Here is a 19,044-nt window from a genome sequence, read left to right as displayed (position 1 = left end):
TGGGCAATGAAAGTTAAAGGGAAAAATTTCACATCTCAAAACTCATGACTTAGTATTTCAAAACTTCACGAATTAGTATTCCAGAAAATTCTCTGATTCACACATAGACTAGGGTAACTCAGTTTAAATACCCACCTTTAATTTATACTAAATGCTTATTTAAGATACAAAAGTTTGTTGAAGGAAGACGTGAGATTTCTAGCAAGTATAGAAGGAGAGGCAAGGGCATTTTATGCAGATGGTACCTTGGGATAAAAGCATTTATGATAACCTATGAACTATTAGTACCCAGGATGTTCTTTTTTTTTTTTTTTTTTTTAATTTATTTGACAGAGATCACAAGTAGGCAGAGAGGCAGGCAGAGAGAGAGGAAGGAAAGCAGGCTCCCTGCTGAACAGAGAGCCTGATGCGGGGCTCGATCCCAGGACCCCTGGGATCATGACCTGAGTCGAAAGCAGAGGCTTTAACCCACTGAGCCACCCAGGAGCCCCAGTACCTGGGATGTTCTGATCACTCTTCCATCTTATCTCTCACTAGTCTCCTACCTTCTTTCAGGTTCAGGAATTTACCAGCCTCTTTTTGGTCTTAAGAGTCTTCCCATAGACTGTCACTGCCTGTACAACACTCACCCAATCCATATACATTCCTTCTCATCACTCAAGCTTAGAGTGACCTTCTCTGACCATCTCATCTGAAGAATGTTGTCCTGCATCTTACACTTCACTCTATTATTCTTATTACGCTATTGTAATCTCTCCAGGGCACCTACTGCAATTAGTATATAGTATATGCATTTTTGTCAAAGGAGCACATGAACATAGCTTCTAAAAGTCAACTAGTGCTATAATAATAATGAAAAAGTAGCATCACCCCATCTGGTCAGTTTTATATCCCAAGTTCCATTTCAAGCATTTTATCTATTTTTTTTAAATCTGTGCTTGCATATTTCTAAATAATCAAACTACAATTCTTAATTTATTAATTTTAGGTGTCAGGAAGGAAAATAATTTTCTTCTCCACTTGTGCTCGTTCCTTCATGGTGCTTCTCCTCACTCTTGTTTCCGTAACCTCTATAAAGCCAAGCCATCATCTGGCTCAGTTTTGTCACGTTTTCATAGTCAAAAAACACCGACACCCAAAAAACAATTCTTCAAGTTTTTGTTCGCTAAATCTTACCTTGCAAATTCTCTCCAAATTCTCTAAGAGAATGATAAACCCCTGAGTAATACACTTCTCAACACCATATACTAAACCTGTCCATTTTTTTTCTACGGAGACATTCATTTCTTCTAGACCCTCTTGGTCTAGTCACTACTACTTGCTCTCTAAGCGTGCTGAATTATTACAATCTTGGGACATCCCATTGGTTTCATTCCCTGGATTCTCTATCTCCCTCTTTATTGGTTTATTAGCTCATCCTTCAGCTTCCTATAAGTGGATACATAGGTTGTAATACTCAGAAAGCCTCCCATCCAGAAAAAACATTTTTATTTTACTTGATATTTAATTGAGAACTTGTCTGAGTATACAATTCTAGGTGAGAAATTACTTTTCTTCTCAGATTTTGAGACACTGTCCTATTGTCTTCTCACTGGCAATTGAGTGCCATTCTGATTCTTTGTATGTGATCTGATTTCTTTTTCCTCCCTGGAAGCTTTCAGACTCTGTCTGCTCTATATTGTAAAATTTCATGATAACGTGCCTTCCAGTTAAATGCCATACGTTTTACTGTCCTGGGTTCTCAGTGGCATCTTTGATTTGGAGCCATATATCCTTCAGTTCTGGGAAAATTTTGCCTTTTTTTTTTTGACAATTGCTGCTCTGTTTTCTCTTTCTTGAGTTCCACTAAACAAAGGCTGTGCCTCCTGGATTAACTGTCTAATTTCCCTATCTTTTCTTCCATATTATCAAATTATTTCTCTGATTTTCTGGAGTATTTGCTCGACTTTATTTTCCAACTCTACTACTTAATATGTAATTTAGAAGAGCTCTTTCTTGTTCTCTGATTTTCCTTTTATAAAGCATCCAGCTCACTTCCTTAGGTATTGTCATCTCTTAATTCTGAGAATATAAATTAAAGGCTTAAAAACTAAATCTTTCTTCTGCTCATTTTAATGTCTGCCTTTTCCTTGTTTATTTTCCCCATTTATTCTATTTGCTCTCTAGTTCAAGGCTTTTCTCAAATGCCTAGTTCTCTTTGTTGCCTGTTTATATTTGGGAGAGAGGCATCTCAGTGGGGGTGGGGAGCACCAAAGCAGACTCGCTGGGTAGGAACATAATCATTTGGCAAGAATGTGATTCATGGGGCTGGATAATACCCAAATGATTTTCGGATTTTTTTTTTTTTTTAACCGAGTCTATTCAGTTCCTTTAGAGAAAAATCTTCCAGATTCCTGTCTGGCTGCAATGAGAGGATAGTCTGTGTGTATTAGACCCAGCTGTCACAGTATTGGAACTGAGCTATATAAAGGACCTGGGGATCGTCATCAGTCAGTGTGTAGACTTTCCTTAATTTGACTACTCCACAGCACAGCATCTCCCTCAATCTCTGCTGGCATTGCTCTTTCTAAGTATAAGCCCTACATGGCTCAGTTTTTTCCACATAATAAACCTTCTAATTCTACTGTCTCCTGCTATGGTAGTGAAAAGTAAGTTGTCTGACTATTTGGAGAATGGGGTAGGAATCTTGGCACCTGCATCCTGTTCTTCATATGGATTTTCAGATGGTTCCCCAGTTTTAAGCCCCAAGTCTCATCCCTGCCTGCAGAATGTGCACCGCCCTCCGCCCCCCTGCCGCCTGCCAACACACACACACACACACACACACAATCAGACTACATACAAAGAATCAGAAATCAGAATGGTCTCTTCCCACCATCTTGGAACTGTGGAGGTCTGCTGGGAAAAGGACTCCTAAATCCAACAAATATGACTGGAAGGCTGTGGTCCAAGACCGTTTTTGCTGTCTAGAAAGTGGGGCCTCCAGAACCAGAGGAAGCACACAGCTCTTCTTAAAAATTGAAGGTGTTTATGCTCAAGATGAAACTGAATTCTAGGCAGAGATATGCTTACGTGTACAAAACAAAGAGCAATACAATGACTCTTGGTGGCAAATGGAACAAAACCAGAGTAATCTGGGGAAAAGTAACTTAGGCTCATGGAAACAGTGACATGGTTCGTGCCAAATCCCAAAGCAACCTTCCTACTAAAGGCACTGGCCACAGAATCCATTTGATGTTGTACCCCTAAAGGATTTGGATTTACTGTCAAGTAAATAAATAAAGCTGTAGATTTCTTCTCTTGGAAAGGAAGGGGGGTGGGGAGAGAAGGAAGGAGGGGGAGAGAGAGAGAGAGAAAGAAAGGAAATAAATCAGAATGGCATTGAGTTGGAAGTTATAAGACAATAGAGCAATGTCTGAAAATCTGAGATGCAAAATAGTTTCTCACCTAGAATTCCATACCCAGGCAAATGAAGATAATCACCTTGATTCTACCCAAGAGACAAAGTTTACCTTGTGAGAGTAACTTGTTTTTAAATGGAGATGTAATGAATAGACAATGCAGTTGGTGGATATCCAACTTCTTGATGACTTGAGAACCACATGTCATCATTCAGCATCATTTTCTCTAAACAGTGTAGTATTTCCAAAATTGGAAGTTTCCATTTCTGATATTCTTGACCATTTTGTCCCCCAGCAGAAAGCATTTCCCATGAAACTGTCTGTTTAGTGTGAATAAACTAAGTTGCTCAAGAGAAAGAAAAAAAAGCAGTTTAAAAATTTTACTATGAAATATCTTTATTTGTTTCTGTCTCCAAGGCTCTTCCCTTATCTGAACACTTTGATTTTTATCATCATTAGGAACAGTACTATTCTAAGTAATATTTTCAATGGAATTTTACATATCTACAAGGGTGCATTTTAAAACAAAGTGTTCAAAAACTAATCTGTACCTGGGAACCATTCAAGGCATAGGAGATTAGGTTTTTCAGTTTATTTTTTCTTTTTCAGTTTATTTCTTTTTCTTCTTTCTTCTTTTTATTTCTTTTTTTCTATTTTCTTTTCAGTTTATTTCATGAAATCCATGTAGTTTGTGGCATTAATATTTATCTTTAAAATCATTACCGTGATAACTATTATGCCTAGTTATGTGCAAACTAATAAAAGAGAAGGAAGCTGATCACCACACTCTCATGATTTTATCAGCTCCTGGTGGTGTTCCCTTTGATTATCCTTGCTACCTGCTCTATTTTCCAAATTTAATTCCTGTCAAGATCATGGTTTTTAATTCCATGTGGTTCTAACCTCAAATTTATCTTTAAGTAAAAATGTAGCAAAGCTTCCCAGTTCTATCAAAGCCTGCTATAACTTCTTCAGCAAGCTCAGGGAGGTCAGAGAAAGCCGGTAATAGTTGCAGAGCGCAGACTCGATGGTTGGGGAGAGCAAGGGGGCTGATGGGAAGAATTCCATACTTTGGAGAGTGTAGTCCTATAACAACTGAGCATTTTCTATGCTTTGGTTATAGAATAGAAAATAGAATGCTTTTTAAAAAAATTTTTTTTTAAGATTTTATTTATTGTCAGAGAGAGAGAGAAAGAATGCACATGAAGGGGTGTGGCAGGCAGAGAGAGGGGGAGAAGCAGACGCCCTGCTGAACAAAGAGCCCATATGTGGCTTAATCCCAGGACCCTGCGATAGTGACCTGAGCTGAAGGCAGGAGCTTAACTGATGGAGCCACCTGGGCATCCCAAGAACACTTTAAAAATACAAGGCATTTCAGGTGTTCTATCTACACTTGCAAACTAAACTAGTACTATAAACTCTCAGAGTATCTCATTTATATACATATACTGATATCTAATTTGCATGCCTATACTTCATATCTAGAAAATAAAACAGATGCAGTCCTTTTAAGAGGAGCCAAACATAAAACTCAAGGAAACAAACATAATTAAGTAAATAAGCCCATGTTTCGTACTTAGAGAGGCAATATGGCAATATACAGATGGCATAACTTGGAATCCCAGCTCTAGTGCTCACTACTTGCATGGACTTAACCTTAGTTTCCTCATCTGTAAAGATAATAACAACCTACCTCATAGAGATGTTGGAACACAAAACGAAATAAAATGTAAAATACTAAGCACATAGTAAGCTCTTGGTATATATTAGTCATTAACATCTATGATCACCACTATTCTGGATCCTAAACAGAGTTTTTCCAGTTGAAGATATCACTTCCCCTTAAACTCATCATGTCTAAAAAGTAATAATCACCATCCCCTTTGCTTCCTTATTTCTATTAGTGATAATGTTAGCCTCTAAGTGACAAGTGGGCTCCATGTAGACCCAGAACATGAGACATGAATACATCTTGCTCCTTTCACATTACGATTTACGATCTACTATCCTTTCTGGACTAATTTTTAGCTTCAGACAATGGAATCATATATTTTTTTCTCTGTTTCATGAAATCTACTCTTCTAAAATATAAGATACATATTTGCCTATGACTCACTCTTTTCTGTAACTGTTACAACTTTGAATTTAGTCAGGTGTGTGAATGCATACACACACACACACACACACACACACACACCACTCTGATGAAGTTATGGAAAGGTCAGCGATATATAAATTCATTATTGTGTTTTGCTGTATCTGAAAACACCTTTAGCCAGGACAAATAGAAATGGAAGGCGGTTTACTACCTCCATATTTAAGGCATCCTCGAGCTAAGGTTGTGGTATTTCAACTTAGCTGCATAAACATTTTTAATACTTACCAGGGTTGGCAAGAATAATCTACAGGTTTGGGCACCTAGGATATAAAAAGCCAAAAAAAAATAGATTAAGTTTACTTAAGGGAAGCTTTTAGGAATCAATCATTAATTCAGTTGCGCTGACTCAGCTCTATAAAACCCTAAATAGCACAGTCCTGGAACTATCCATTCGCAGTTTTATACAGAGTGAATCATAGTATATGTCAGATAAGAAGAAAATAATTCATTTCACTTTAATTCATTCTTTCATTCATTTTACCTCCAAGAGGGGAGATAACAGGAAAAATATGAACTGGAAGCTTTTGGTATTTATTTACAAGGCAGTTTAATCGTACCACAAAAATATAAATGAAAATGTTAGGAAACCCAAATAGCACTCTGCTTTCCTAGAAAACAGGCAAAGTAAAAATACATACTGGATGTACACTCTTATTTTGTATCACAAATTCTAACCTCTGATTTTGAAGTCTACCAACTGTCAAACCTTTTATTGATGAAAAATCATGGGAAATATTCATTTTCCCTTTTCTCCTATGGTGCTTTGCAAAAGATAACAATGTTACATTTGTTGTGCAATCAAAGAAAAAGAAAAAAACTTCTAGTTGCTGATTATAACTAGAAAATGAACAAAGCCAAAGAATGTACACCAATATTCCAAGAATAACAAAATACATACTATTAGAGGAGAACAAAGTTTATAGATTCTTAAGGATAGATAAGGAGTATGAATAGTTTGTTTTGTATTTTGAAATTTTCCATGAATCTCTTTTACCTTTAATTTTTAACAGAGTTCTGATCAATGTAAATACATCTCTTAGCTATGTCAGTTTTCATAATGGGCTGTTAGTATTTTGACCTTCCAGATTAATAGTTATATATAATAAAATTATCTTTCTGGCCAGAGCATCTCCAAAGTTATTAGTATTTAAATATTTTTATCTTGTGGATCACATGTTTAATTTCACCACCTTGTAAAATCCTAATACACAGAAAATAATTTTCAGAGTATATTACACCCATTCAAATCCTACAAATATTTTCTTATACTATTTTGTTTTCACAAATAGGAATCAACTGTCAATAATTTCTCTTTAGAAGATATACATAGGTTCGGAAATCTGATGGAAAAGTATTTCCTCCTTCCTTCTCCCACTTTGTATTCTTTAAATGCATACTTATGTTGAAAGCGGAAAGATCCACAAAAACGAAGGGTGATAGAACATTCTAGAGCAGAACCAAATCCCAGGCTATTTCAGTCTGATCTCCTTTCAGAGCTTTCTCACTCTTTGGTGAATATGTTCTGATAGGTGAAGTGCCAGGACTATCTTCTCGGCACTGATCCCTATACTGAGGGTGGGATCCTATCCTTCTCCATCTGTCCTGGGCCCTCCCCACTTCTTTTCTGGGGCTTTTCTTATATAAAACAATACAGAATTTTCTTCTGGATACTTTCCTATCTTTGACTGTGTTCTCATCTTTGATCATTTTTCCCTAATGCCTTTTTCCTACCTTCATCAGAGGCTGTTTACATTGTTAAACTCTGGCTGTAGTCACACAGTTTTAAAAAAATATTTTACTGGATATAGAGTATGCATGTAAAATAATATATATAAGATATGTGCTTCTCCCTGAAGTACATCTTATATGAGTTAGAGCAGACAGTTAGAGGTAAGTTTTCTGTGTTTGCTTGGCTAGAAATGTCATTACTTCATCCTTACAAAGGAAAGATAAATTTCTAAGTTGACTAATTTCCTTCCAAAACTTTGAACATATCATTCTTATTGCCTGAAATATTAAAGTTTCACACTATAGAATCTCCATTTGGTTCTTTTTAATAGTTCCTATTTCTCTGTTGAGGTTTCCTGTGCATTCATTATGAACATGCTTTCCTTTATGTCCTTGAGCATAGTTATAATAGCTACTTTAAAAAAAATCTTTCCCTGCTAATTACATCATTTGGGACATCTCAGGGTCATTCTCCTTTGATTGCTTTTCCTTTTGAGTATAGTCTGTGTTTTCCTTCTCCTCCACATATTGAGTAGTTTTGGGTAGTATCTTAGACAATTTGAATAATACACTGTAGAAGCTCTGAACTCCATGATGCTTCTAGAAAGAGTGCGATTTTTCTTGAAGTAGGCAGTTAACTTGGTTGAACTCCAACAGCAAACTACCTCCCCGGTGGTGAGAGGCAGATGAATTCTCAGTTTTGTTCTTTTAGCCTCAACTGAGCCACTTTGGGAGTCTGCACCAGGCAGCCAAACTGAGGCAAAGTTTATACACAGAACTTGAGGTCCCTCCCCCTCTGACACTTTCTAAGATTTCGGGCTTCCCATTCCACTTCAAGCTTGAAGTTTCCTTTAAGCTCCACACTCTGCTTCTTCAAGCTAGGGATACTACGAGGTTTCTCTCTGAATTTTAACTACCCTGCATGGTGCAGCCCAGTGTCTGTTCTCAAGCCAGCCCCAAAACCAAGAAGCTAGCCTAGAGTCATCCTCTTTCACTGATGTCAACTCTTCCCTTAGCCAATGCCTTCAGACTGCTGATGCTTTACTATCTTGCCCAGAGTTTGTAGCTGTTTTCTGCAGGAAGTATGATCCAACAGGGGCTACTTGGCAACTACCAGAAGTGAAAACTTTTGTTGCCTCCATTATTGCTGGTGTTAGCTATGAGTCAAGTCATCAACTCTTTATAGGTAATCTGTATTCTCCTTAAGGTTGGTTTTAATATTTTCTCCTTGTTTTTGATGTTCTGCCATTGAAATGAACTAAAATGTGTGTAGGTGTTGATTAATTTTATACACTTTTCTTGTCTCTTGAGATTAGTTTTGCCATAAGTTCTGGAAAATTCTCTGCCATTATTTATTTGAAAATTGCTTTTCCACACTATCTCTATTCTCTCCTTCAATAACATGCATTTGAACTTTATCACTTCATTCTCTTTCAGATTTCCACTTCTTAATTTCTCTGGACTACTCACTGAGAAGTTTCTTCAGATTTGTCTTCCAATTTTCTACCCAACTGTGTCTAATATGTCATGTAATGTTCCATTAAGGTTTTCATTTCATTTACTCTGCCTGATTCTTTGTGAAATACATCCAAGAAATTTGGAAAGTGGCTTGTTCTCTTCTTAGAGTTTTATTCTTTTTTATTTCTTCAACCATATTAAATACAAAAAGCTGACCTTGGTAATTTGCTGTCTTTGTGTATCTAATTCTGAATTTTATTTTTTCTGCTAAACTTTGCTTAAGATGGTTTGTTTAATCATGAATGTGAAAATCCCATACTGTGTTAAAGTCCCTAGGATTTTATCCATAGAAATTCTTTAAGGGCTGTGCATAATGAGGCTCCAATCCAGAGACAATCTGTATTTGTACTGGAAGCACAATCAGCATGGAATCATTTTAAACTGTTTCTAGCTTAGAATTACTGTAGTCACAGAGCTGGTATCAATTTCAGCCCTACTCCTTGGTGGTCTTTGGATCTAAAGCTAGGAATTCTTAGGGGAGATTGCTCTCTTTTTTCTTCCCAACTCAGATCCAAGATGAAGACAGACATATCTTCTGTGGAACTGCTTTCTTCCTGCTCATCCACTGAGGACTTCTGGAGTCACAAAGAGGTATCCAAGTTTGCACTGTGCCGTAGCTCCAGGCTTTGTCTACAGTCACGATATTGCCAAAAATGAAACTGTCTCATTTATATTCCTCTTGCGTTCTCCTCAGTTCTAATTTTCTAACTGTATACTTCAGAACTTTTGTTAGACTGGCACAACATACACTGGAGAATAACTTTTAAGTTCAGAATGAAATATTCCACACTACTCATGGGCCCTGATAAACAAAATGTCCCAGGGTCAAAGAAGACACCATCTTCCAAACTCCTTCAACATATCTTCCCTTCCGATCTCTCCACCCATTTATCTTCACTTAACTTATCCTAAACCAACAAATGAATCTATAATTTCATTAAGTAAGCACTAAAATTTTAATAACTATTTGTTAACTTTGCTCTGTAAAACAATCATATTTAGTTAGTATTCCCACGCATAATTGTGTATTCCTCTTTAAGTCCTTACCAGCTTAAAATTCTGAACATGGTTTCCCTTCTTCTAACTAAGTCACCAAATACCATTTGCTGTAAGCTGATATAATTAGTGTCTACTACTGTTAATTACCTAGGTTCAGCTAGGAAATTTTGCTTCCTTTTTCATACCTTTGTTCATTCATACAAACAATTGTATTAAATACCTGCCATGTGACAGAATTTTCCTAAAATAAAACTTCAAATGTTCATTTTATGCCATATTCAAGAGGTTGTAAAAAGATAACATAACTTGATAAGTGAAACATTTAATGTTCTTGATTTGATGTCTTTTGGTTCCCAAACATCTTAATATTAGAATGTATAATCTCCTGCTTCCTGCCTACATATGAATATCATTGTTTTAAGCATAGGGAGCCTGAATCTTGTTCATACAAATTATAGAAAACTAACTGAAAACTCATTTTGCTTACATAACTAAATAAGAGTGGTATCAAGGTTCAACAATTTTCTAAGATTATTAGATAAGAACATGTGACATTAGATCACAGAACCAATAGAATAGCAAATTCTTTTTTATTCCCTTTGCTTTTAAAATTAATGAAGCTGGAATGAGTATGGTAAATTAATTTACAGACTACATTCTGAAATCAAGGATGGCAGACATTTATGATATTGAAAAGGATGCCCAGTTTGTAAATGTAAGGAAGAAGTAAAATATAGCCAGCAAGATAATTTTAAGGAGTTTTGTGTTTTTTTTTTTAAACCATCAGCTCTACTATATTAGTAAAGGAATTTCATTTACTTCTAATCAAGAACTTCAAAAGTTTCATAGAAAAATCTACCCTAAACATCAACTTACAATAAAATAATGTCACCTTAAACAGACATTTATAAATCTAATAAAACATCAGAAAGTACATTTTATGTTATATTCATTCAAAATGTTTGAGTGAACGCTCATTCTTTCTCCTTGTATCTAATGTGTTTGATGTTTTCAGAAAATGTCATTATGATATTAAATAAATAGTAATGACAAACTAAAGCACAGAAAAATGTACTTCGAGATTTGGTTGAAAGATTTGTGGACTTCATGCTATTTCGCCTTCACGTATTCCAGGGGAAGTATAATATCTCTCTATAGCCCCAAATGACTAGGAATAGATTAGAGCCTACCATTCTCACCTCCATGGGAAAAGGGGAAATTGCACCTAATCTGTAGCTTTGATTTATTCCTTCTAACATCTTGTAGACAATTTAATTTTGTAAATTCTACTGAGTCGAATTTTCTCCTTGCCTGTATCAATTAAAAATATTTCCTGACGGGGCACCTGGGTGGCTCAGTGGGTTGAGCTTCTGCCTTCAGCTCAGGTCATGATCTCGGGGTCCTGGGATCAAGCCCCGCATGGGGCTCTCTGCTCAGCAGGGAGCCTGCTTCCCCCTCCTCTCTGCCTGCCCTTCTGTCTATTTGTGATTTCTCTCCCTGTCAAGTAAATAAATAAAATCTTTAAAAAAAAATATTTCCTGACAATGGAATCATGAAGATTTTAGAATTATAATAACATTGACCATGTATTTCAACTTGAAATTATATGATCCCTCCAGAAAGCATTAATAAAATTATTGAGTGATAAGACCATATCCTTTGTACATTCTTGCACAATTCATTACAGCATCAAAACCAGGAAAAAATGGAAAGAAAATACTCATACTTACACACGGGCAAGGCTTAACAGCATCACTTGGAAAAAATCCAACTTCTCCAGATGCTAAATTTCTACCCTAAATTAGGAAAAAAAAATATCAGTTTTGAGAACCCATTTACCACAAATGATAATCTCATAATGCTTTGTACATAGTGTTGTTAATCAGGATTCTCAGAATTATTTACATGTTTTATCCATTCCTACACATTAACCTACAATGGTTGAGGAAAGAAGGCAGAAGCAAAGAGGTTTTAAAATTATTAAACTTTACGTGTTGTTTCATCTGACAATTATAAAAGAAGGATTCAAGTTTGACTTCCCAAACTACCATTCCATCTTGTTAACTTTATATCCCTCAATCCAATTTAGAGATAACAGCGTATTTAATCTTTCTATTTTATGTTCACTAATACAAGTAGATACATTGGTTTTGTGCAGGCTCACAATTAGAAATGTGATTTAAATGGTTACTATTGGCATCTTTAATAGAACTCATAAGAACATTCCTCCAACAAGATAGGAGATATTTCAAGACTTGTGGAAATGGAAAACAACATGATGATGTTTTAGATAGTTTTCAGATTTAGGAGAAATGACAGGATGCTGATCAAGTAAAGACAGTTATGATGTCGGAGGAAGGACTGTAGGTTAAAATGACATCGTAAATGAAAAGAGAGGGAAGAAATTAGCAGACTTTTAGGAAAACCTAAACACCAAATGGACAAAAAAAAATAAGAGTTTACTCTTGGAGACCTTTGAACAAATTTTTCTTAATAAAAAAAAAAAAAAAACTCATCAGGGAATGTAAATTGATACAGCCACTGCAGAAAACAGTATTGAGTTTCCTCAAAAGATTAAATAATACAAGTACCATATGATCCAGTTATTCCACTACTGGTATTCATGCAAAGAAAACAAAAACATGAATTCAAAAAGACACATGAGTCCCTATGTTTATTGCAGCATTATTTACAATAGCCAAGCTATGGAAGCAACCCAGGTGTCCATTGACAGAGGACTGGATAAAGAAGATGTGGTGTACGCATACAATGAAATAGTACTCAGTCATAAGAATGGATGCGATCTTGCCATCTGTGACAGCATGGATGGGTCCAGAGGGTATCATGCTAGATGAAAAAAGTCATACAGAGAAAAACAAATACCATATGATTTCACTTGTATGCAGAATCTAAAAAAGCAAGTGAAAAAACAAAAAGCAGAAACAGACCCATAAATACAGAGAACAAACTGGTCATTCCCAAAGGGAAGAGAGTTGGGGGGGTGAATGAAAGGGGTAACAGGGAGTGGGAGATACAGGCTTCCAGTTACGGAAAGAATAAGGCATCAGAATAAAAGGTACAGGGAATACAGGAACAGAATAAAGCAGAGGGAATAGAGTCAATGGTATTTTAATAGTGTTGTATGGTGATGGATGGCAGCTACATTTGTGGTGAGCGCAGCATAACGTATGCACCTGTCCAATCACTATGCTGCATACCTGAAACAATGTAACATTCTGTTTTACTTCAAACATACACAAAACCTTATGACACTATGACACTGACCTTATGCTGACCCTACCCCTTCTGCAAAAAGACAAACTACACTCAAAACACACTACAGCAATTAGAACATGATATTAAAAAGTTCTTATGCCTTCTTCTTGTCCAAAAATTGGGTTTATTTTTATTTGCTATTTAACCATTTCTTCCTCTCAGTAGCTGAGTAAATAGCATTATGACTGCATATTACATGCTCAATTATTTTTGACAAAGAAAAGTAACAAAAAAAATGTTCAGCAAATATTTCCCTCTTGAAACAGCATCCTTTTGTGCCCATGGAGCTTAGCTATGAGTTTGTGGGAATTTTATAAAGTGGGAATCCAGAATTAAAGGATGAGGAGGAAAAAGAAAAGAAGGGGGGGAAAAGGGGAAGAGGTGGGAGAGGTATGGGAAAGAGAGAGGGAAGGTATAACAGGAAAGGGGGAAGGGTTGGAGGAAGGTAAAAGGAACAGAAAAGAGAAGAGGAAAGGTGGGATTCAGACAGAGGGAAAGCAAATAACCAAGCAAGGACAAGATGTTCATTGGAGCAAGGTTCAAGAATTGTATCGCACTTGCGTATCAGGGAAAAAGGTAAATGAACAAGTAGAAGATTCATTCATTTATTCAACAAATACAGTATCTAATATTAATTTGGTTAAACACTTAGGAAAATGCAAGAATTCATCAATCATTTCCTGTCTCCCCCTAATCTTCTCAGAATGAAGATACATATACACATCCATTTAATACATGGTGAAAAGAGCTAAATATTCTTGGGTGCAGAGGAGAGGCTATGGAAATTGGAAAGATATTTTCAGTATTAGGGGTTTGTCTGAAAGCTACATAGAAGAGAGCAGGGGCACGTGAATATAAAATGTGTGGGGTGTGAACATATAGAAATGGAAATGGAGGAGAACATTTTGAAAACAAAATAAAGCATGAGAGAGGGGCAGGGGTGTAAAAATACAGGTTGTACATAGGAAACACAAGTAAGTCTAATAATGGCTTATACTTAGTGCATCCTTACTGTATACACCACTCTGAGCATTTCATAATCTTTTTTTTTTTTTTTTAAAGATTTTATTTATTTATTTGTCAGAGAGCGAGTGAGAGCAAGCACAGGCAGAGTGGAAGGCAGAATCAGAGGGAGAAGCAGGCTCCCTGCGGAGCAAGGAGCCCGATGTGGGACTCAATCCCAGGACGCTGGGATCATGACCTGAGCCGAAGGCAGCCGCTTAACCAACTGAGCCACCCAGGCGTCCCGAGCATTTCATAATCTTTACAGTGATCCTTTGTGGTCGGCCCAATTACGATCCCCATTTTATAGGTGAGGAAAATGAGGTATAGTAAAGTCAAATGATCACCCCATGATCACAGAGTCAGCAAGTGACATAACCAGAATTCAAATTCAGATGTTCTAACTTCAGAGCTCGGTACTGCCTCTCTGCACAAGCATGAGACCCATAAAGGAGCATGGAGGGACATGGAGCTAAAAGGCGGCAGGGACCCAGTGTGACTGAGACGTTTGAATTTATCAGTGGTGAGGCGGTTTCAGTGATGCAGTTATGTGCTTTAAAAGACGTAAACTGACCTCAGTGTGCAAGCTGGCTTGTAGATGGGCATGGTGTGGTAGGTGAGAGTATCATTAGAGAACTGTATCACAGTAAAGGAGGAGGGGAAACTGGTACTAGAGATATTGTGGCACTAGAGTCAACAGGGCTTGCCTGGCGAGTGGGTGAAGAGGAGACCATGGGAGCTAAAGACTTGAGTCCAACTGCCAAGGATGGAGGTGATTACATAAGCCACCCAAATAGATAACCTGGTTTTAGATGACAATTACACAGAGGGGAACTTGAAAGTCAATGGAGCAAGATGAAGAAGACGATAAAAGAGCTTATAGGAATTAGTCTAACTAGGAGGCAGGAAGGATGTAACGGAGGGAGGAGAGTCACAGATTGGAGGGTGATGAGAACACAGTAGCTATAAGGCTGGAATGAAGTGTTCATCTCCTTCAACTGCATTCTCAGAGTGCCTTACCTATTTTAAGCATGACCTGGAGGTACAAGAAAATAACCAGGATATTTGGGGACTGTGTGCCTAGCCAGACCTTTTTACATGACTGCATGAACTGCTACTTGAGTACAACATGTATGGGTATGTGGGGGGAGCCCTACACCAAAGAAGCCTCAGCAGAGGAAAAGACAAGAGTGACTGTTTTTAAAAAGTAAAATCAGACCTCTGAGAGCACACTAAAGGAAACAAATCTGTTTTGCAGGGGAGAGGCCAGAGACAGAGCTCTATGATGGTCCTTCAAAACTAGAGCTGAAGAGAAATCAGCAAGCTGGAAGATTACAGCCATAAGAATGGTGAACTGTCAATTCACATTAGTCAGAAAAAGAGCACATGGTCTTCATCTACGGAAAGCAGCGTTCAAGAGAAGCAGTGATAGCTCGTCACAGGCATGTTGACCAGCATCTAGAACCAAACCGACACAGGGTCCTTCATTACAGATTGATCCTTTCACTTATTCCTCCCCCAAAGCTTGGCTCACACATTCCTACTCTGTCATCTCTTCTATAAAAACATCTTCACTCTGCAGGCTCAATTTAATCTCACCCTGTCCTCTTCTGACACCTTTCCAGATTGTTTGTAGTACACTGTATCGTGGAGGTCGTTATTGGTCTACACGGTCTTTTCCTTTACTGGACTGAATTCTTGGAATCCAGACCAATGTCAGTTTTTACAAGAGAATGCAAATACAGAGTGACTATTTCATAAATGTTGGCAATTTGAGGTATTTCTCAACCTGAGAGTTCCATGTTAGTGAGTAGCATGAGCTTAAGTTCCTCTTAACCGAAAAGAGGAAAATATATCACACTTTGTTTTCACACAGTGAGGCACTGAGAAACACTGAATGTTTCTACATAGGAAAATATTCTTATAAGGGCACTGCTTGACCTATCTCTGACATTTTATAGAAGCAAGCAGCGTGCTGAAGAAGGCAATGCATGAAGCAGAGAGAAAGGAGGTGAGAACACAAATGTAAGACTAGGAGACACATTAATGAAGCTTTTAACTTCTGAAGGTGTATGGACAGGCTCAGCTTTTTTTTTTTTTTTTTTGGTCATTCTTCCTTTATAGAACCAAGATTCCACCTCAAAGGCATGAATGGAAACTGTCCTAGACATTAGAGGAAGGGTCATGGTCATGTAAGGAATGTCCTAAAACTAGGGTAAACATGCAATTTTCTGTCCAAACCAGGATCTTTTGAGAGAAAAGGGTAGTAATTAATAAATATGCCAGGACAAAAGGGATACATTGGGAGAGTTAGGGGTAAACCAGGACATACAGTTAACTGTATCAAAAACCATTTTGTTCTTTTTCTCTACATTTCAAGAACACTACTGGAGTTTCCTCAGGAGAGGGAAATTATATCTCAACAGAGTACCAAGGTCATTCTGAATTGTTTTTCCCTCAATGAAATGCCTTAGCAGTGCAGGTTACATTTCTTTAATGGTCTTAGACATCCCTTAGATAACAAAGAGGTGAGAGATAATTTAACATATCTTAACAGATGAATAAAGCTGCATTTCCTGACATCCTAGGAGATGTCAGTTCTAGCTATGGGAGAGAATACGTGCTGTATTCAATGATTTTCCACTTATTAAGGTAATAAGCATCCTACAACATTTGGAAGATTAAAAAACAAAGTAATGTGTAGGAGGAGTGTCTTTGCTTCCCTGGTGGATGTGTGTGGGATGTACATTGATAATTCATTAATGCTAATGGGTGGAGCAGCTGTCAGTCCCCTGTGCTGCGTGGATGGAACAGCAGACTGTAGCTACGAAATAAGCCATTTGCAAAGCCAGTGATTTTGTGCACTTTATGTGATGATCTATGAAATTTTTACTAACTTTGAAAGAGGCATGCAGCTGAATTTTCTTCCTCCTTGCATTCCTGGGTGGGCAGTGTATTGTGGGTCAAATAATCAACGTGTCGTTCCTTTTATGCCCCTTACAAATGCCAGAGATAAAAAATCTTATTTTCTAGTTAGCCCCCTGTCTAATATTGGTTCTTGAGAGTCCCTTAACATCTTCGAGGTCAATTTGAAAACATCCCTCTTTCAGAGTTACATGTCATCTGGTGTACCACAGAGTTCTATCTTTATATGCATTTATTCTGCTGAGCATTCTCTCTATTATGCAAGGAGACTTTTGTAAATCTAACGGTCCCAGTTGATTCATTCTGATGAAAATATTTTCTTTGGGAAGTCTCTGAGAAAATAAGTTATGGGCTATCTATGGTAAGAAAAGATGCACCTTTATAATTTTCATTAACTAAAGTAGAGAGATACAAAGCAAAATAATATTAAATAATAATTCATAAAATAATAATGCCTTCTGTCCTGAAAAGCAAGTTGCTCCCTGTAGAAAAATGTATCAAACTATAATTATTGATAACTTTCTCTGAAATTCCTGAACATCATAAATATAAATGCATATTCAGACACTTCCTTATTTCTAACTGATCTTAGATTATAACTGTTCTTCATTTTTCCCTAATAAGAATCCACAGTAAACCATAATGAATTAAAACTACATTAAGTTTGATGGTAGAAATGATATTTATAATCTACCAGTATAGAGAAAAACATTAATGGGTGCTAACATAGCAGAGCTGAAACTGCTTTTTCAAAACCCATAGACGAGGATGGCTTAAAATGACAGAGGATATCCTCCAAAAATCTTAATCGTAAATTGCTTGGCTCCTAACTTTGCAAAAAGGAGAAAGATTGCTTTAAGAAAAATACAGAGTGTCTTTTCCCTGTGGCTCATTTATCCCCTTAATACCACCTGGATTGGAGGTTTAATGCACTCCTGGAATAGCACTGAACAATTTGAAACAGATGTGGAAAGCTGAATTTAAAAGGGACAGATTAATGGTTATTTATGAAAGATTGGAAATTTTCCCAAGTTACAATGCCCTAAACACTTTCAACGTATGCATGAAGGTGCTGTGGAGATTACTAAGCAATTTATCACACATGGGGAATGGCCAGAGCAACTGTCACTGTACCTAGTCCTCTCTCACTGTCAGAAATGTACAGTCTGGGTATAGGGTGGGAAGAAGACATACAGGGTAGGCATGAATCATGGGAATCTAGGCAAATATACAAATTAGTTTACTGACCAGATGGATGGATGGATGATGGATAGCTTGTACCAAGCACTATTTTTGGAATTATTCTGACAGGCTTTGTGATCATGTGTGATAGAACCAAAGGACTGCAAAAGGAGAGAAGACCAGGACAAAGACGCTGACTGAAATTATAACCTTTGATAAGGAGCCATCTGTGATCCTAGCTGCCACCATACTATAACCATTGTTAGTAGTTAAATATACATCAGTACTAGTTCTAGGAAAACTCGGAAAAATCACTACCATTCAGTAGGGATGTGGCTTTGGGAGAGCTCATTCTCTTTCCAGCTCTGTTATTAAAAAAAAAAAAAAAAAAACTATAACCTTGGGCAAATCTCCATGGTAAAACAAGAATGATGACAAGGTCTGCCACATATGCCTCACTAGGGTAATACAAGGATCAAAGAATTAACTTGTCTGAAAACACTTAATGACTGCTAAAAATAACTATTTTTCTATTTTTTCCACAATACTGCTTTTTTATTATTTCCAATCAATTTTCTCGCTTCTAAATTTTTTTGTTGGCTATTCATGTGTTATTAAAAGAGAAATACCTAGCCCGGTAATACTCCCACCATCCTCCTTATATTTAGACAAGTCTGCTAAACCAGAAGTAACATAGACTCCTGTATAACTTTCACCTGAACAAAAAATACTATATTCAGATAATCCATTTCCTTATTTCGAATGTGCTAATGTTTTCATGCAAGTACACACTTCTTTGGTCATTGCTTCTTGCATGACAAGTAAGATGGACATTTTTCCACCAGTGAACAACTT

General features: G+C 37.0%; 1 protein-coding gene across 4 annotated transcripts in view; it reads right to left on the bottom strand.

The window, feature by feature from the left end:
- VAV3 (vav guanine nucleotide exchange factor 3) overlaps positions 1-19,044 on the bottom strand; it is a 361,263-nt gene that overhangs the window by 31,516 nt on the left and 310,703 nt on the right. For 3 of the 4 annotated variants that reach the window (XM_032302316.1, XM_032302317.1, XM_032302318.1), the window contains exons 21-22: positions 11,535-11,600; positions 5,785-5,819 (exon numbers count right to left, since the gene is read on the bottom strand). In XM_032302316.1, coding sequence (XP_032158207.1) covers positions 5,785-5,819; positions 11,535-11,600 — 101 coding nt within the window. Of the gene's footprint in view, positions 1-3,512; positions 3,748-5,784; positions 5,820-11,534; positions 11,601-19,044 lie in introns of those variants that run through there. The other variant, XM_032302319.1, reaches the window with a different exon arrangement.

This window comes from Mustela erminea, chromosome 10, assembly GCF_009829155.1.
Source record: "Mustela erminea isolate mMusErm1 chromosome 10, mMusErm1.Pri, whole genome shotgun sequence".
Lineage (NCBI taxonomy): Eukaryota > Metazoa > Chordata > Mammalia > Carnivora > Mustelidae > Mustela > Mustela erminea.
The sequence above is the reverse complement of the archived record's forward strand: the minus strand, read 5'-3'. Positions and strand labels throughout refer to the sequence as shown.